The 20,019-nt window shown below is 39.2% G+C and overlaps 1 protein-coding gene across 4 annotated transcripts in view; it reads right to left on the bottom strand.

Annotated features, from left to right (window-relative positions):
- The window catches only part of ARHGAP10 (Rho GTPase activating protein 10), a 296,650-nt gene that overhangs the window by 114,711 nt on the left and 161,920 nt on the right, over positions 1-20,019 (bottom strand). For all 4 annotated transcript variants that reach the window (XM_079154583.1, XM_079154582.1, XM_079154581.1 and 1 more), the window contains one exon: positions 5,643-5,717. In XM_079154583.1, coding sequence (XP_079010709.1) covers positions 5,643-5,717 — 75 coding nt within the window. The remainder of the gene's footprint in view (positions 1-5,642; positions 5,718-20,019) is intronic.

The following is a 20,019-nucleotide window of genomic DNA, read 5'->3' as shown; positions in this document are numbered from 1 at the left end:
ATTCACTCCAAATTCAACTAGTTTTCTTTGTCCTAAAAGTGTTATTCATGTGTTGCTTCCAATGCTCTTTTAAATAGCTACTGAGTTCTAAAGCGCTAGTGTGTGGTACCAAAAAAAAAAAAAAAAAAAAAAAAAAAAATGAGTAGGAAAAGTTGGTCCTGGTTGAAGTAAAATGACAACATAGTTAGAAAAGCCAATCTTCTGAGTATGGTGGCATCTTTGCTATTTGTACCCTGGATACCATCACTACTCCACATGGCTGGTAGTGCAGAGGAGGGCAGTGTGGGTAACCCTAGTCATCCCTCAGTATCCACCCCAACCTAGGCCAGAAAGCCACTCTGAACAAGGGAGTTCCAATCCATCTGGGCTTCAGGCCTTTACCTGCACAATGGAGGTCTTGTAAAGGCTCTCACAGAACTAGTGAGCACATCAAAGCAAGGCAGGAACATATGTCAACTTTCATAAATTATTACACACAGCAGGTTACCCTCACAGCTAAGGGGCTAAAACGCCTAAGAGTTCAGTGGTGGAACCCACCCGAAGGGGGGAAATGGACAAGAATGGTAGCACGTCATCGACAGAAACTTGTCTGGCTTTCTACACTCCTATCATGTGAAGAAAAAAAATAAAAAAGATTCATGGAAGAGATACTTTCTCCCTCACTTCAGAATGATGCCCCAACCAAGATTAATACAAAGAAAAAAAAAAAAAAAAAAAACCCACTAGTTGTTTAAGGGTTATTCTTTTTTTTTTTCTCTCTCTCTTCCTTACACTCTATTTATCTACATAGAGAAAAAGACATCTTGTTAGTATTTTCTTTCTCAAAGCACAAAAAGAGAAAAGGCAGTCAAAAATGTGATCATTCGGTGAAGTCACTCATGCTGCCTAAAAACTTAAGCTCAGGCATGACGAAGAATGAATGACAACCCAATATTGGACTCAAACTTTTTGAAAATAAGGTAAAACAGGGAAGTGATGGTTATTTCACAGCCATAACATCATACATACGAGGTCAATTACTCAAAGGTCTGGAGACTTTTTAAAGCACTTCAACATTTCTTGATTACAGCAACTGACAGCCCTATGCAATAAACTACAACAATGGCAATTGACACTGATTACATTTTGATCAGTTCCTACAATTCAGAACTCATTTGTTACTGAGCTTGTCAGACAAGCCACAGATACATTCAAGAAATCAAATTAAGAACCCTGATTAAAGATGCAATCCTTTATAACAAGGACTAAATAATTCTGTTCTAAAGGCTTTGCCAACCAATTACTTCTGTAACTGAATATTCTGTCTCTCATTAAATCAATTATTTAAATCTCATTTTAACATACAAGTCAGATAACATTTTCAATCAACTTGCTACCAGCAAATCACCATTTTAAAATCCAAGAGGCTTCTAAAGGAAATCTTTTATTTCCAACTTTCTACCAAATTATCATTCTATATTTTGAGAATCATATTCTTTCCATGGAAAAATAAGCCACCCTTCTAAATTCATGGGATAAAAAGCAGCTGTCACATCAGAAGCTAATGACTACATAGTGTCTATGTTATTAATCCTCTATTAAATTTTTCACTGTTTTCAAATAACTCAATCATCCCTAGCGGTCCTTTACAATCAGTGGGTGCACTGGGACTAGGTGGAATTTGTGAAGAACTTACTTAGGATTCAAATATAAAAATATGTTTGGAGTGTTCATTCAAAATATATGTTCTACATTAAAGAAGGGGAAATTATTGCTTTCTTTCTCACCAAAGAACAACATCTCATGAATAGTTAAAAATCCAAAATAAGGAGTACAAAGGACAGACTTTTTATTGGGGTGAATGTTTCATATTAGCATAACCACTGGCCATTTCTTTGAAATTGGAAATGTATGGCCCAACCAAAATGCAAAGTACCATTTTAAGCAGAGCTAACATTGCACTTGACAATAACTTGGGTCCAATTTCAAAGTACTTGAAGGAGCATAATGATGGGATGAGTTCTGAAAATACACTTTATTGTAATAAACTGAAATATTTGTCAGCTACATTAGTTCACTTTTCCTCTCAATCTGTGTGACAAAGTTATCCTGAATACAAAGTAAATGAGGTAATATTTTTAAAGCAAAACTCTTCCAAATTATTTTTATTTCTTGTTTTCTATGTTTCTATGTCTAAAAATATATACACCACCCAGGATTTTTTGCAAATTACATTTAGAAATAATTACCCAATCCACGTCACTACCTCATTTTCTCAATTTCCCCTTCCTCTGCTCTGCTTTCCTTCTAAAGTGTTAAGAAGAATGCAGGACAACTCTAACACACTTCAGTCCTAATCTATAACTACTGTGATTCATCTTTTTAATTCTCACCTGATTTACTAAAAAATCATGACTCACCCCAAAGACACCCTATGTGTTATTTCACTCTACTTCCCTCAACTGCTCTGTCTCTAAACAAACGTTCACCAGATGACAGGCTCTGACTTAGAGACAGCAAAGGGGTAGGAAAAGGAAAATGGCCTTTAAACAAAAGGAAGTCAGGCCCTCAGTTGGGCATTTTCTTTTGGAAATTTAAGAAGCTTGGTGCAGGGAAAGGCTCAAGAGGCTGCTGGAAATTCAGCAGAATGTTGCGTTCTGCCCCAGGATGGAAGACAAAGTCTCATCACCAGAGGAGGATGACAGCTGCCTTCTTCACCTGGCCTGGAAGAGCTTAAATTACCCCTCTATTTATAAAACTTTCTATCACTCTTCATGTTGAATGAACACAGGATGAGGAGGGTGAGAAGGAAGGGAAGGGGAAGGAGGAGAGGGAAGAAGAGGAGGTGATGAAGGAGGTAGAGGAAGGAAGGAGGGAGGATGGTTGAGGGAAGAGGGAGGGAGGGGTGAGGGAAGGGGTGAGGGCAGGGCAGGGAAGGTTGAAGGAGGAAGAGGGAGGGATAAAGGAGGGGAGGGAGAGGGAGGGCGAGGGAGGGAGAGGGAGGGAGGGATGAGGAAAGGAGAAGGGATGAGGGATGAAGAGGAAGGGGTGAGGAAGAATGAAACAGGCAAAAGATAATGGAGAGAAACATCTTCTATATAATCTTAAATGTAAAGGGGAAAGAAAAACACAGAAAGGAAAGAGATGAGGAGAAAATGCAAGGGATTAAGCATAGATTCTTTCTTTAGGAATCGCCACAAACTTCTACATGTAAGTATTTAAAGAATACTTTAAACGGAAAAGGCAAAACATTTCATGTAAAAATGGCAATAATAAAAAATCTAAAGTAAATAGCTCTCAAGAACTAAACGAATCAAGTAAAGGCAGCTCTCCTCAAAAAAACAAAATCTCTTGGAACTTTTTCTCTAAGATACTTAGATTTTAGATTATATTTCATTTTTACAAGGAAAAAAATGCATCACCAACAAAATGCTCTTTGAAAATATCCGAATTTTAAAATAAAAGTATTACTTTCAGGAATAATAATAAAAGACAATGACTTGATTTAAAAAGCAAATTTAAAAATTTGGCAGGCCCCATGCATTTCCACTCCGTTTTTCTTCTCTTTGGGACATACAACCTTAAAACAACAAAGAAGTGGGACAAGCTGGAGAGGAAGAACATCTGTGGGAATGCGGACATGACTATCCAGAACCCAAATCCTTTTTTGGCAGTGGTAGCAAATTATTTTGATTTGAAGATTTAATCAGGATGAGAAGGACATATCTTAAGGAAATCCTCAATTCATTAGAAAATAGTGAATAAACCTATTTTATCAAGAGCTAAGGTTTGCATTGGTAACAAAGAACAAGAAAATGGTGCTAATGCAAATTCAAAATTTCTGACCGACAATCTTAAATTCATTCTAAGGAATATTTATATATAATAAAAACAAACATACATTGTTCAGTCCTCAAATGAGTTATTAAATGAGGAAATAACCAGTCTGTATCCTTCTCTCAGGCCAATTCTCTAATTTCCTCTTTTCACAGAATATTGCTAAAAACACAGCTCTTTCCTTGCCAGCAACTCAAATGAGGTTATGACATGCCCATGTCCTGGACTTCTCTTCTCTGATGCTCATGGAAAGTATGGACAGTTTTCCAGGTCATGAATTTTTGAGGGTTTAGAGAGTGAAAAATACCTTGGAAGTTAAGGACTGTCTTGGGACATTTCCCATGAGAGGAGACCATCACCCGAGTTCAGCTATGCTGAGCATGTAAGATTTATGAGATTAAGAACAAATTTTGAGACAGCTTAACACTTTAGGGTGACCACAGAAACACCCTTCTTCAAGCTTCCCTTGATCATGAACAAGAATATGATAAAAATAATGCCAAGATCTTTATGGCCAGTTTAGCACCAAAATGGGCCTTTCAGTCCACATCTCCCATTCTGATACCCAGAGTCTTCTAGGTCTAATCATTAAAACACCATGTTGGAAACGAGAGAAGTGTTTCTAATTTTAAAATTAAGTAAAAGCAGATGCTGCAGTGCTATTAAACTCTTCCAGCTGCTACTGAACCACTGGCAACCTGAGTCTATTTAATTTGGAGCCTGCTAATGGTGAAAAGGAAAATCTGTCTGCCAGAATTGTACACCCAAGTCAAACCAGAGAGGCAGAAAATGAAAACAGCTCATGAAAGCAAATGTATTCTAACAAGGCTCTCCAGCTGATGACGGGCAATTTTTCCTATGGTTAATAGCCAAAAAAAGGTTGTTGCTTATGAAATCCTTAATTCAAATACAGCCAACAAGCAGTGCTATCCATAATGTGTCAGTTGATTTTGTTCATCTTAGTTTATGCTTTCTAAAAATGAGTCTTTACTACAATGCTTTAAGATACAGACAAGCTTAAATTCATTCACAGCCTACCTGGAGGCATTGTTAATATTGATTAATTAAAGTGAGACAGCAAATAAATTAATATGTAGCAAGGTCGGAATGACAGATTGGTTTGATATCCAAGGCCCTGCAGCCAAATGAGTTATTGCTCCTCAAGAGGCAGCCTGCTCTGAGGAAGGGAGAAGCAGAGCGCCTTACAGGTGGCACTGAACTGACAGCAATGTGTAATGCAAAAGCGCTTTGTCATTCACATAATGTCTGGGGTAATGAAATGAATTCACTTTCTGGCTTCCTCTAGTCTGCAATGCCAAAGAACACTGTGTTATCAGCACAGATGGAGCATGCGTGGTTCTGGAGAAGAGCCTGGTGCAAACTACAAACAAGCCACTGTGAATACCAATGAATTCCTGAGAGTCAGACCCTCGCTGTCAAATGACAGTTTTGGAAGCTCCATAAAAATGAGCGAGTCCCAGTGGTCTTGTCCAACCAAATGTACTGTCAAGGTTCTGGACAGGCAACTTGGAAATCATGCAAATCATAGAGGCCTGACTGCTGCTTTGCTGTGAGGAACAAGCAGTGAAAGACATTCTTCCATGAGCTGCATCCTTTTCTTATTAAGTAGAGGCAACGTAGATAACCTAAGCAAATCCAAATACTAATAATCTACATCTGAGTCAACCATCTCTGCTCAGGAGACAACTCATCTATGGAGAAAAGAAAATGGACTCCCAAGTATGCTATATGTTACTATGAAATATTGTGAAGTCAATGAACATAAACAAATAATGCATGGAAAAATGATTAGAAAAGAGGCATACCCATCAACATACTCAGAAGTCTCTGGACCTTTGAACTCACCCCCACAACTCTGTACAATCCTTGGTCATTTATACCTATTGGAAGAAATGAAATGTTAGCAAAATACAACAGTATCAGATTTTAAAAGCTGTCATCAAACAGTTGCAGTCAGAATCTTTGCTAACTCACATTAGCAACATTCCTGTTGACTACAAAAATAACATTTGACAAAAATCAAGTGTTTATACCAACTTGTTTTTACCAGCTTTGGATTTGTATGCTATGGTTGGAAAATAACCTGAAACAATCTTCCATGTGGACAAAAATGTAATGAGTCAATGTTAATGGAAAGTTGAGCATCATGGATATGGTGAAATGTACCCCAATGCAACTTGTAAAGATACATTAAAACCTAGGTTTCTTGTGTTCACTTGTTCATGTTTCTCTTGGAAAGTTTTAGCCTTTTAAAAATAATATGGCGATTAGTATATAAAACGAAATCATTGTTTGGATGACTGTTAAAGACCGTGCAAATTCAGTCAAGACTAAAGCAGAACTGTATTTTTAAAGAAAGAGTTGTTATATGTCCTGCCCAAATGAGTTTCACCACAAATTCTACAGCAAAATAAACCAACACACTACAAACTCTTCTGTAGGGACCTGAAATCCAGGGATCCCAGAGTACAATAGACAAATGGGCAAAAAAAGTTGCATCAAACATAATTTCATATGCTGAATAAAATTTCCCTTTTTGGATTCTCTTCTACACAAACCAATAGTAAAAGACACTTCAGAAACAATCAGGACAGTCTGAGAGACATTCAGGTCATATAAGAAAATGCCCACTTTAATGTTGCCCACTGAAAGGGGTAGAAGTTATCTTAGGTTTGCTGGAAGAGGAAGAAGAGATGGTAGAAACAACTGTGGCCAAATATACAGAACTGTTGAACCTGGGTGGTTCAGAAGGTGGGCATTCATTGTACCAAATTCTCCAATTCACTGGACTTGAAAAATTTTATAATACAGCAATGACTCCCCCCAAATGTGACTTCTTATCTTTACTTCCAAAGAGTTACAGCTCCTGGCTACGTGTCTATTTTCTACACTACGAATGTTAAAGCTCACAAGAACACTACTGGCTGATAAGAAAATGACATCTCTAATTTCCCAAGTTTACAAAACAAAATAATCCAACAACAAAAAGGACAAGGAATCTGCACAAGGGGGTTTACTTTCTTCTCACCTCCCTGCACTGCTGATGAAAAGAATAATAGGATCTAAAGCACTGGCTTCAAGTCTAGCTCAGACACTCATGAGCAAGTTGGGAAAACCTCTGAGTCTCAAGGTCACATATGAGATCAAGGGTAACATCATATGCCCTGCTATATTGGGAGGGAAAAGAGATGCTAGAAACATGTTCTGTACATTATAATGCAGTCTACGTCCAGGTCCACTTTCATTTTTTCTTCTTGCTAAAAATCAGTATTTTCTTTTCCTTTTTGACTTTTGTCTTTACTCACTTTCAAACTTCTCAAATGTCCTATTTTGCTTTCTATTATGAGCCACATTATGACTTCCACAAATTTGCATACTGAAGTCCTAACTCCCAATATCTCAAAATGTGATTATATACAAATAGAAGGTCTTTAAAAGAGGTAATTCATTTAAAATGAGGTCATCTGGACAGGCCCTAGTCCAATATGACTGGTGTCCTTGGAAGGAGAGGACATGTGGACATAGAAAAAGACAGTGGCCTACAAGCCAAGGACAGAGGCCTCAGAAGAAACCAACCCTTTTGATAGATTTTATTAGACTTCTAGTCCCTCAAATTAGGAAAAGGTAAATTTCTGTTAAGCCACCCATACATGACTTTGTTACAGCAGCCTTAGCCAACTGATACACATTCTCTCTCCATTCTCTCTTTAGAGCTACAAGAACCAGGAGGGTCAAGGCTAGCCCCTAGTCTACTCAGAATGCTAAAGAGTCCCAGCAGCAAAGAGGCTCCTTCCTGATGTAAGACAGCCACTGACTAGGACAAGAGAATGGGGCACCACAGCCCTGCCTCAAATTGGAAAAAAGAGAAGGAAAATGCCAAGAAACAAAAATCAGGAATTTTGAGCCTATTTCAGGGAGAAAGATTGCTACTCATTCCTTCCTTCCCCTAGAAGCCAGGGGCCCTGTCCAGAGAGTTTAAAATACCAGAGGATTGTGTTCAGTACTACTCTATTAAAGAAGCTTACAACAGCTTGACCCCAGGGCCAGAAGTAAAAAGAGCACGTCATATTCTACAAACATATGCACACCTCTGTGAAAAGTGCTCGAAAGATATGGAGAGATGAAATAAGAATGTTACTTTGGCAATAATCATCGCTCTGCTGGTAATTACTATCAGATAATTGATCAAGTTCAAATTCATCAACCTGAGAAGAGTAGCGTTAATTGCTAATGCATAATGAAAGGTTCGAGGGGGAATTAAAGTTCCTCAACACAGTTTTTCCTTTTCTTAATGAAATTTAAATAAACCTCATACAAAAGCAGATCAGAAATGGCACATGACATAATCAAGTCTTGTGGGATTTTCTCTTTGTAACACTGTTTTGAAAGGCCCTGGACTAACAAAATGAGTAGAACTTATATCTAAGAACACACTTGTGTTCACACAAAAATATCAGTTATGTTGAAAGAATATAGACCAACATGCCAATTCATACTAGTAGGGCTAATCACATCCCTTCCAGCTTCTTTCCCAAATTTCCCTCTTCTGCCCAAAGGGATCACTCTTTCTAGTCACCAAGGATTAGAATTTTGAAGTTTGTTTTGACTTCCTCCCTGTCACTTTGCAAATTCAACAGTCAATGTCCAACTCTCTCTTCTAGCTGAAGACTAATCTCTGCCTCTTCAACACAGTCTTTAATTTCTTGCACGCACATTAAGGAATCCAAACATTCCAAACCCCACCATCTCTTTCCCCTCTAAATTCCTATGGTTCGTATCACTTTTATTATCTAAGGTCCTCACCGTCCTCATTTTAAGAGCAAGCCAGCAGGGCTGGGGATGTAGCTCAGTTGGTAGAGTGCTTGCCTTGCAGGCACAAAGCCCTGGGTTCGATCCCCAGCACCACAAAAGAACAAAAACAAAAAAGAGATGCCCACAGATCAAGCCCCTCCCCAGCCTTGACAAGTCCATAAGTAGCCATAAGGGGCCCTACCGCATCTGCTTACATTTGCCACACAGCATTCATTTTAATCAAAGCAGACTACTGTCCCCCACAAAAAAAACAAGTTCACTCTATCCTACAGGACTACGTTCAGGCTGAAGTCTCTCCCCAGACAGGAATGATCTGTCCCTTGCCTACCCAAATTTACTCACCTGTCATACATCTATTCATCAAATATGTGCCAAGTGCAATTCTAGCTGCTCAAGATTCAGCAATGAGTAAAATCAATTTCCATCCAAACCTTCAAAACCAGACAAAACCCTAAGTTTTCTGCTTCTACCCCATAGTAATAGTCCCTTTCCCTAAATGTAAATCATAATTAATTCCTTTTAATTAATTCAACACTTGGTCACATCCTAAAACAAGTCCATAATCTCTTACTTACAACTGCAAAAACCAAAAGTCTCAATACTTGACCTGAACATCAGGTTAAATCTTGATTCTCCCCATTGACAATGAATGCTCGTATTCAACCATGTTAAAACTAATTTCCTCAAACTCACATAGAGATGCACATACCATACAATATATGCCTGGTATTACCTTTCTACATAAAAAATTTACGTTCTAAAACATATCCAGCCTTAGAATTTTCAAACAAACAACTGTGGAACTCTATTCCACCTTCTCTCCCAGTAGGTCAACCTTGGTTTTCAGGTTTGTTTTTTTTTTTGTTGTTTTTTTCTTTTTGTTTTTTTTAATGGCACCTTGTACTAAGTAGTTGGACACAAAATAAAAATAGCTATGGCTATGTTGACGTGACTTCAAATAAACTTAGAACTACAGATACAGATTGGACCAAAATGTATATACTACTCTAACAAAATTAAAATAATTTGAGTTAAAATAACTCAGTTATTTTAACTCAAATTTGAGTTATTTTAACTCAAATTATTTTAATTTTTTGAGTGTATAAAGGCTGACCAGTAGATGTCATTAACACAATACTTTCTGGTTTTTAGCAAAACTTTATAATGTGGTCCAAGTGTTTACAGGCCCGAAGATTTTTTCTTTTAATAGATGAGATTGGTTCCAATGGTTAGTAATATACAAATTCCAATACAAATAAACAAATTCCAATACAAAGAAGAGCAGCTGATGGCAGATATCCCCAGGTAAAGTGGATAAGGTAAGATCCTACGGGTCTTACTTCCTATTGCCTGTCTCCTCTAACTTGCCACCATGCTATCACAGGATGTGACCCACATCTTCTGTGAGGAGAGTCAAAAGGTGGGAATGAATCAAGTTTCACCACCATATCTATCCAGGTGTTTCCTTTACAGAACCCAAAAGATGTCACCAGAGCTAGAGGTTATTTGGCACCCACAGGCCTTGCAGGTAAGCGGGAGATGCAAGAGAGAAAGGAAGAGGCTCTCAGATAATAAGAGTTAAAGATGGAAAAGGAAAATATGATTTAAGAGGATCAATAAACTCAGAAGAAGTGGAGGTAAGACTGGACAGGCTGTGTCTTAGTCTATGTTCTGCTGCTATAACAGAATGCCTCAGACTGGGTAACTGATAAAGAACAGAAATTTATTGAGCTTATGGTTCTAGAATCTGGAAAGATCAAGGGGTCACATCTGATGAGGTCCTTCTTGTTGTCATCGCATGGGGGAAGGCAGAAGGATAAATCAGCAAGGGAGAAGGAAAGTGAAAGGAGGAATGAGAATGGAGCACATCATTTAATCAGGAGCCCATCCTGCAATCACTACCCCATTCTCCACATGACAGTATTAATTTATTTATGAGGGCAGAATCTTCCATACCTAATCACCTCTGAACCCCATTGCATTATGGGTTAAGTTTTTAACACCTAAACTTTGGGGACATATTTAAACCACATCAGGATGTAAGTAAATGTGATGAATAAGAAAACACATTCTATATTAAAGGAAGAAGAGGTAAAGGGGATTTTAGACACGCATGCACTCCTACACACACCTGCAAATGATGAACAGGGCAAAGAATGCAAAGCAAAAGGGAAAAATAGAAAGGAATGAAGTTAGCAGGTGAGACAGTACATAACATTGAATTTCCCCACAATTATCAAGTACTTACTATATTTTAGGCACTGAGATAGAATAAAGTGAAGACCTAGGTAATATTAAAAAGAGAATTAAAACTAAGAAATCAGCTTGATACCACCTAGGTCAGGAAATCTGGTTTTTTCCCCTTTGGCTTCAGGAAAAACTTTGGTAATTCTGTATTCTCTATTACCTCACACAGCGCTCAGCATGTTCTATGCATTTAACAAATAAATGGAATATATTAGTGAATGAAATGAATAATTGATTAATACACTGATGATTAAGAAGTAAATGAAATATGGGAAGAAAAGATAGAAAAGGTCTCCCATGTGTTCCTGTGTGTGTAGATAAAACTAGATGAAAGAGAAGGGCTCCATGTGGAATGTAAACACTTTTGATGGTAACAGGCACAAAATTATTTTAAAAGATTTTGCAGCTGCATGATTCTACAGAAATAAATGATCAAATTCCATGGGTCTATAAACATTCATTCAGCTCACATCTAGCTACCCGCAGAGTGCCTGGCATGGAATGAGGTACTTAATATTTGCAGAGTGACTGAATCGTTTATTTGCACTTGCGTGTGGTGACAACAGGGTAAAAGGTCATTAATGTTCATGTTCACATTCACAGGATTTACATCAAAAGTCTGCAACATTTCACTTTTAATGAGGCATATGTGCAAATATGTAAGCATGTGAATGCAGGAATACAAATATAGGTTTACACGACTCTCCAGCACTGTAAAGACAAATTCCCTGATGGGTTATGTAATAAAAAAAAAAAGTGTGATTTTATGCATATGTAAATTCTCATCATTTTTTAATGTCCTAATTATTTACATATTTTACATAGAATTATAAACATTAACACTTATAAACATAAGACACTTGACAATAAAATGAAAAGACACACTATTCAGGAAATGATTAGAAAAACTTGTAAGAAAATCACAAAGGTGACTCAAGGAAAAGCAATGAAGAAACTCATGGATGTTGTTTCAGATCAGGGGTTACAAAAAAAGGCAATGTGTTCCCACCTATATTTACAACTAAACTTCAATAACACTGTTTAAGTGCCTGTGAAGGTGTAGTGAACACTTTCCAGGCTATTAACTGTTCCGCATTACATAAACAGTTCCATACACAAAGATATCCTTAAAATAGTTAGCAATTTGTAACATCTTCAGTTTCCAAAGATGTATATTTGTATTAATTTTAAATATACACAGAGAGAACCAAGAATCCTTTCCTCTGTTCCATCAATGGGGAATATTCACTGCCATGAATTTAAGATATGGTATCTACCAAATTTGAAAACTCTAGAAGAATGGATTATTTTTAACACTTACATTGCATTAAATACTGCAAAGAAAAGGTAAAAGCAATTCCTAAGCAGTGAGACAGAAGATTAACTGAGCTATATAAAGATGAGAAGATCAAAATAGCACTCAATAACTTTTTCACCTTTCTGGACCTTGGTCCAGGTTTTTTTTTTTTTTTTTTAAAGCATACACTAGATACACGAGTTTGTTTACAAGTTAAAGTTATTGACATTCTAGAAATTTCCTCTACGTGTAATCTGGCAAGTTGCTCACACTTATCTATGACTCAGCTGCTTCATCTGAAAAACAGGGTAAGATGGAAGTGGGGGTGTGGCTCAATGGTACAGCACCTACCTAGCACATGGGAGGCCCTGGGTTCAATTCCCAGCACCACAAGGGGAGGCAAGAGGACAGTGAAATGGGGACATTGTGAAAATTTAAAGGAGTCTATTTTGTAAAGCATGGGCACACGTCTCACATGCAATTAATTCCTTATTAATTAAGCACTCACCAAAACTTTAACCACAGCCTAACATTCAAACCTCATCTCAAAATAGTTATACATCTAAAAGTAATACATCTAAAAGTCCCCCTAAGGAAGGCATGTTGTCCACACTCCACTTTCAGAAAACCAAGCATATGCCAGGAAGTCAACGTTTATTTAATAGGAATGACTCATGGAAAATACAAAATTCCTGTTCACCAGTAACATTTGCAGTTTCTTCCCATGCATGATAACCATTTGGATAGCAGATAGAAAAATATCAGATAGTCGCCCAGCAACTTATCTAACTTGTCCCTTCCTATGGAGTCGCACTTTCCCATGCTAGCTTCCCATATGCTTCTTGTGCAAACCCATTTCTGTATCCTAACGAACAGCCTCCTGGACAGCAGGCACTTGCGGGGCAAGTCTCAGGGTTTCATTCACATGGTCCTTCCCCATCCAAACAAACCAGAGTCTCAAGATAGGAAAGAGACAGCTTGGCACATGAGGGTGCCTCCCGTGGCTGTCCATCACGTCTGCCCCAGCACCCCATCCTAACTAGGTGAGAAAGATGGAAGAAGTACTAGGCAGCTATCCAGTTCCAGGTCTGAGCCAGTGCTTTTGGAAGTACTGTTAATTTCAGACTCTTAAAGACACATGCAGGCTTGGCTAAGTCTCTTCCTCTCACATCCAAATCTCAAATCCAACAGGTGGCTGGTTTATTAGCTGCCACCTTCATCTTAGGGTCAAAATGAACTGTATGCTACCTGTGACTGACCTCACTTCCAGTCTACAGCCAACACAAGAGAAACCACTTTAGTTCCAGACCAGACGGCCACTAGACTTGTTGCTACTCCTACACAACCATGCAAGCCACTGGCCAAGTTCCTAAAGCTGCAGCATTACAGGGAGCCCTCTTGCATTAGGTAAGACTTGGGAACCCAAACTCATATCCACCTGTCCCAGGGCCTCACAGAGGCACCAGCTGTGGCTCATTCCATGTTCCCTGAAGTGTCTGCTCACAGTGTGAGTCCTGGTCAAAGGACTACCTCACAGAGACCCTGCAGTGTCTTTCTGAACCCAGCATCCCTGTCACCACCAGGTTCATGGCTGACCAACTCTTCTCCCCGTTTCCATTGCCACAAGACAATTCTGACTTGAGCGATCAGGATCCCAGACCCAGCTGTGCCACTCTCCAACTATGTGATCTGTCGCAGTTTACCCCAACTTTTCCAAGCCTCAGATGACACCTATGCAGCCAAGTCCAATGAATCATACATACTTTCCTAACAGCCTGAGTTTGAGATTGGAAGAGACAGTACACCAAACCCTCTGAAAACAAAAGATGCTGTATATTAGGGTTTTAAAGACTGACAGATGCAGATTCCTCACTGACATTGTATCTGCTCCCAACTGACCTCCCAAGGTCAAGGGTCAAAGTTTTCCTGGGTTGCTCGTGCATCTTAAGAGGCCTTGAAGGAATTAGTATGGAAAGAAGTGAGGTGGGACTTTAAGATGGCTTAAACTCCATCTAGATGAGCAAATCCAGGGATGGTACTTCAATCTCCTCTACTTTCCTTTTCTATCGTCTACAGGTCCCAACCATTTCTCTTTAAAAACCTGTCCCCCCTTTCACTCATTTCTTCATCTCAACACCCTTAGAAGAGAGGAGGTAGGAGTCTCCACTTCATTGTGGTCACTCAGATGCACGGGCCTAAAAAACTCAGTCTAGAGTTGGAGTTAGAGTCTGAAACTTTCTAGCTCTGGAACTCGAACAAGTCGATTCACAACCCTTACAGGCAGTTACTGGCTGATGTAAACGAAGGGAACATCAGCTGTCCTTCAGAGCTCTTGGGAGAAGAATATCCTAAGAGAAACCAAGTATGACCCAGCTATCACGTAGCTTCTGGACTTCCCAACCACTTCTTGACTTGAGGCAGGAGGAGGCTGCGTCTGGTCCTGCTCTGACCTGAACTTTCTCCAGGGTCTGACATGCTGACACCTTCCTCCTTGGAGTTCTCCCTCAAGGATGCCTTCACAGGCCACTCTCCTGCCTCTCCTGCTACCGCTTTGGCCGTTGTGTCCTCCATTTTCTCTTTCCTCTCATGCCATGAATGCCAGGATTCACAAAGATTCTGTCCTTTGTGTCCTTATCTTCTTACCTCATTGTCTACCTGGACGGTTTCTCTGACACTTAGACATCACTGCTGCGCCAACAATGGCCACCACCTCTCCTTTCTGCAGATTTCTTACAAGGATGAATTCGAAGTACCTACAGGCAATCTCTGCTCCTCCCAATCCCGCTGCTCATCCTATATTCTCCCCATTGGCTGAAGGTGCCATCGTGGTTGGCTGGCGCCCAGCTGTCACGCTTCCCTTCCCCTTATTACCTCCCAAGTCCAGCAGGTCATCAGATCTGTTCTGCCACATCTCTCCTCCTAGTCATCCCTCCTTCCCACAGCCATACTGTCTTAAATTTATTTTTAACTGATACACAAAAATATAGAAAACGTATGTAAGTATATGGTACCATGTGATGTTCCAATACACTACACTGCATAATGTTTAAATCAGGTTAAACATCTGTCTCCACAAACACTTATCATTTCTTTATGATGAAAACATTTAAAATCTTTTCTTCTAGCTTTCTGAAATATACAGCACATTACTCTTACCTGTAGTGACCCTACTGTCCAACAGTACACCAGAACCTCCTACTGCTATCTAACTGTGCCTTGGTACCCAGTGACCAAAGGTGCCTATCCATCTTTCTCCTTAGCCTCCACTAACCACCATTCTACCCTTGACTTCTGTAAGATCAATGTTCTTAGATTCCACATGACTGAGATCATGCTATATGTGTCTTTATGTGCTTGGCTTATTTCAGTTAATCTCTCAGTTCCATTCCGGAATGGAATGGAATGGAATAGAATCCACAGTTCCATTCCTATTGTCACAAGGGACAGTTTTTCATTCTTTTTCACAGCTGAGTAATATTCCCTGTGTGTATACATATCACATTTTATTTATCTACTCATCAGCCGGACACTTAGGGTGTTTCCATTTCGTGGCTATTGTGAACAGTGCTGCCATGAAACAGGTAAAAGCCTCTTCAACATACTGATTTCACTTCCTTTGGATACATACCCTGTATGGGATGGCTGGATCATAGGGCAGTTCTTTAATTTTTTGATGAACTTCCATACTGTCTATATGCTGGTTTAAACCTCCATTATGTCTTACCTAAATTATTTCCAAAATCTGAGCATCATCTTGCCTTCTTTCTTCTCCACCCATCCAATGCTTACCAACTCTACTTCTAGTTAAAAAGTCTCAACTCACTGCTGCTCAGATTTATCAACAGTTCACCCCAGTCTGCAAAAGCAAGACAAACAATACAGCACGGCACCAGGGATCTGCCATGCTCTGGATTCAATTGCTCACAAATCCTCTGACATACCACCCGCTCACTTCCACCAACACCTCCAGTGTGGTGTGAACACCTTCTCTTCCAATCCCTCCTCTGGAGCAAACAACAGGTTTACTGATATCCCTGGAAAACAGACAGTGTTACCCTCCAGAGAAGAGGGCCTCCTGGCTGTCTATTACCAAAGATTTTAATTTTCTAAGTTCAGAGTTTCTCTCCTATAACAAACCCAGTGCATATCATCTGCAGGTAACATCTGCCACTCTTTGCAATGGCCTTGGGAACTGAGGCTAAGGGAACTGGCACAAAATGCAATACTCTGACTACTCAGGGCAATATTTTGTCTTTTTTTTCTCCGAATCCAGGAGTCACGTGTCTTCTACCAGTGTCCACAACACTGTGCAGAATTACTTATTAACAAGAAAGCAGCCCAAAGTCTCAGTGCATTCACTGAAAGAAGCTAATTTTTAAGAGTAGGAACCCTATCTCCACCACCTTTTCTGAAGGAAACACTGAAAAAGTGTTGACAAAAATCCATTTAACACACACCTAGCTGGAAAAGGGTAAGCAAGCTGGAATGGATGAGCAGCTGAATAACAAATTCACTGATGTGGCTCCACTCTTAGTGGCAAAATCTTACTAAATTAGAAAAGAGTCTTGAACTCAAGGAAAAAGTTCACCGTTGCTTTTTTACAAGATTCTTTTTCATCTTTTCACTAAAGAGATGAGAACATCAGAAGGTCTAAATGGTGTCTCACTGCTGCCATCTGCCTCTCTGCCTCAGATCAGCTGCAGCTTCAGGTATCAAATCAATGCCAGGCAACAGGGAATAATCTCATTTTCCTTTTCTGGTTTTGGTATTGTTCTCTTTGCTCTGTTTTACTTCTGCAGGAAAGCTGGAGGTAATGAGAGAGCCATGGCCTTCTTCCTGAACCCCTTTCCTTTCTTTACTCACTGGACAGTTTATTGCTCAAACGTCCACAAGACACTGAGGAATAGGAGGTTAAAGGCCAAAACAGTTCATTTTGCTACAGTTACAAAAGCAACCCACAATTGCTAGATAAAATGAACTCAGCTGATTTATCTCCCTATGTAAACTGCTATTAAGGGGGAAAAAATTCAAAGTTCCTTCCTTAGTCTTACCAGAAACTTGAATCAATAATAGGACTAATTAGGACTGACTCCAATGATTAGATTTAACTCCGAATAAGCAACTTAGTCCTGGGGACTCGACATGTACCAAGCCCCAAGCGGCCTCTTTTCATTCCCACGAAAACCCTGTGAAGGAGACAGTATCATCATCGTATTTTATAGATAGTAAAATGGAGACACAAAGTGGAGAAAGAAGTAGCTTTCCAGAACTGCAGAGTTAGTAAGTGGGGAAACTGAGATTGCAATCAAGACCAATTTCGGAGATCATGTTCTTCAACGGTACACTCAGAGTGTTGAGTATTAAAATATCATGGACATCATCAGAACTTAAATGCAGACACACAAAACCTAGCCCACCTACTCTACAGGAAGACAACTTTTCATGTTCCCCTGTCTAAAAATACCTCCAGCACTGTGGACAAGAGCCCATCCAACCTCCAACCCCAAATATGCCCAGAAGCAAGATGATTTACATAACGAGTGTATAAAGTTCTACTAATTTTCTTCACTCCACTTCTAGGGATGTGTTAAAGAGGAGAAGATGAATAAAACCATAGGTAACAGAAAAAGGGAAGCTGGAAATGGAATGAGGACAAGAGGAAAGTCCAAAGTCATAAAGCAAACCCAGAGCCACACGGAAGTGGCAGATCAAGATGGGCACACTGTCTCTCTGGAAGTACTTGCTCGTACTAATTTAACTCAGTCATTAATTAGGAAGCTAATAGCTTTTCGAAGTTTTCCTAAAATGAGTAAGATTAGTAATTGAGAAAATGAATATTCAGTCCCGATTTGCCTGGACTTCGTATTTCCATTTTGTATTTGCATTTCTGCAGACACCACAAGACTTTTCAGTTTCCTCCCACATAAGACGGTCCTGTGTTTCCACCCACACTCACCTCACACCCATTCTGATTAAAAAAAGAGACAGTGAGTGAGAAACTCTAGTTTGCTTGCTGGAAATTTTCTGAGGACAGCTGTTCTCTATTTTCTTCATTTTGCATGGAATTTGCCCTTGGCAATTCAAGATTAATGTGCAATCATGGCGAAGTATGTTGCGACTTCACTTTGGGGGTCTTTTCTCCCACACACCCCCAAAGATTAATACTGAAACTCACATTATCTTCTTCTGCCAGAGCCCATCTTGAGACCCCACACCACCCCAAAGCACTCTGGAAGCAGAATAATCCTCAAGCCAACTTCATTAAGATTTTTCCAAAATCTAAAACTTTGCTTTTCAAAGGAAGAGAAATTCACTTTTACATGTGACAAATAAGGACTGTCACATCTTATATGTGGCTTCCTACTTCTACCCCATGAATTCACAGCTTGTTACAATGCTGAATTTGATAACTGACAGCTTGCCTAGACCGACATTTTAATGCCATACTCTAGAAAATTGAAGTGAATATTCAAATTATGCACATATGGAACATTTTTTAAGAGAAACTTTATAAACAAAAGTGGCATACAAATTTAGTTTTAAGTCATAATGACTCTTTAAAAAATAGCAACTAAAAGATGTTTTTAAACGAAAGAATCTTACTTTGTTTTTGCTTATTTTTACATTGCAGGCACCTGAAAATTAGGTGCTATGCAGGTCCAGAAAAAGACAATGTACTATTTTAGGAAGGGGATTTACTTGAGGAAATTATATTATTACACTGCAAATTCTGAAACCATGAGTCCCTTTCATAGGTAATGTGATATATCTTTCTGTCTAATATATTCCTGTTAATTCAGAAAGATGCTGACAAATTTATAAGTTCATAAATTCATGTTTTGAAAGCAAATCCTACATGTGTTATGTAAAAGTACTAATTCCAATCACACAGAGGAATACGTTTTCCCAGTAATTGTACAAAATATAAATTTGTCAAATTGCCAATGTGGCATTTTAGTCAAATCTCTGAACATTTAAGGGAAAAGCAAGCAGTTACTAAGTTGCTTAATATGTGTATGAAGCACTGTCTGGAAGTAAGAAGAGGCATACATGGGTGAATAAGGCATTTTCTTCATTCTAAGCAAACAGTTAAATTCCAAAAACAACATAAATGAAGGATATGTAATTATCAGTACCAGGCAGTGTAACTACCAGATGAGGAAGAACTTGCATATTTCTGGACAAAAACAGTACAAGGGAAGGATGGGTGAAGGAATGAAGACAGACTATCCCCTGTGTACACAAGCCAGCCCTTTCCACCTTAGCAAACCTGGGTGGGGTGGGGGGGGACAGAAAGTGTGAATGAACAAACCAATTACTTTCTTTTTTAGAAACAAAGGACCTGAGAGGTTAAGAATTCTTCCAAATCACCTTATTACACCACTTTAGAGCTTAAACATGAGAATTTTTTTTTTTTTTTTTTTAAAGCAGTATGGGGTTGAACCCAGGGGTACTCTACCACTAGCCTACATTACCAGGCCTATTTTATTTTGAGACAGGGCCTCACAAAATTGCTGAGAGGCTCCCTACTTTGCTGAGGCTGTTCTTGAACTTACAACTTCCTGCCTCAACCTCCCAAGTCACTGGGATTAAAGGCGTGTGCACTACATCATGATCTAAACATGACAACTTTTTACCACCCAACGGTGAGGCAGACCCTGCAGAATGACTGGGGTGCCTCTCCTCTTCGCGCAGTCCTCCCCTGCGTTTGTCTTACATAATCACTCTTAGATCCAGATGCATCACATTCTTTGAAACAGCTCTATTTCCTCTGCCTAAAATCCTTCCTTCTAACACCCCACGTACTTGTGAACCAGGATGATCCC

Source organism: Sciurus vulgaris (assembly GCF_902686455.1).
Source record: "Sciurus vulgaris genome assembly, chromosome: 9".
In the NCBI taxonomy this organism is placed as follows: Eukaryota; Metazoa; Chordata; class Mammalia; order Rodentia; family Sciuridae; genus Sciurus; species Sciurus vulgaris.
This window is presented reverse-complemented; position numbering and strand designations above follow the sequence as displayed.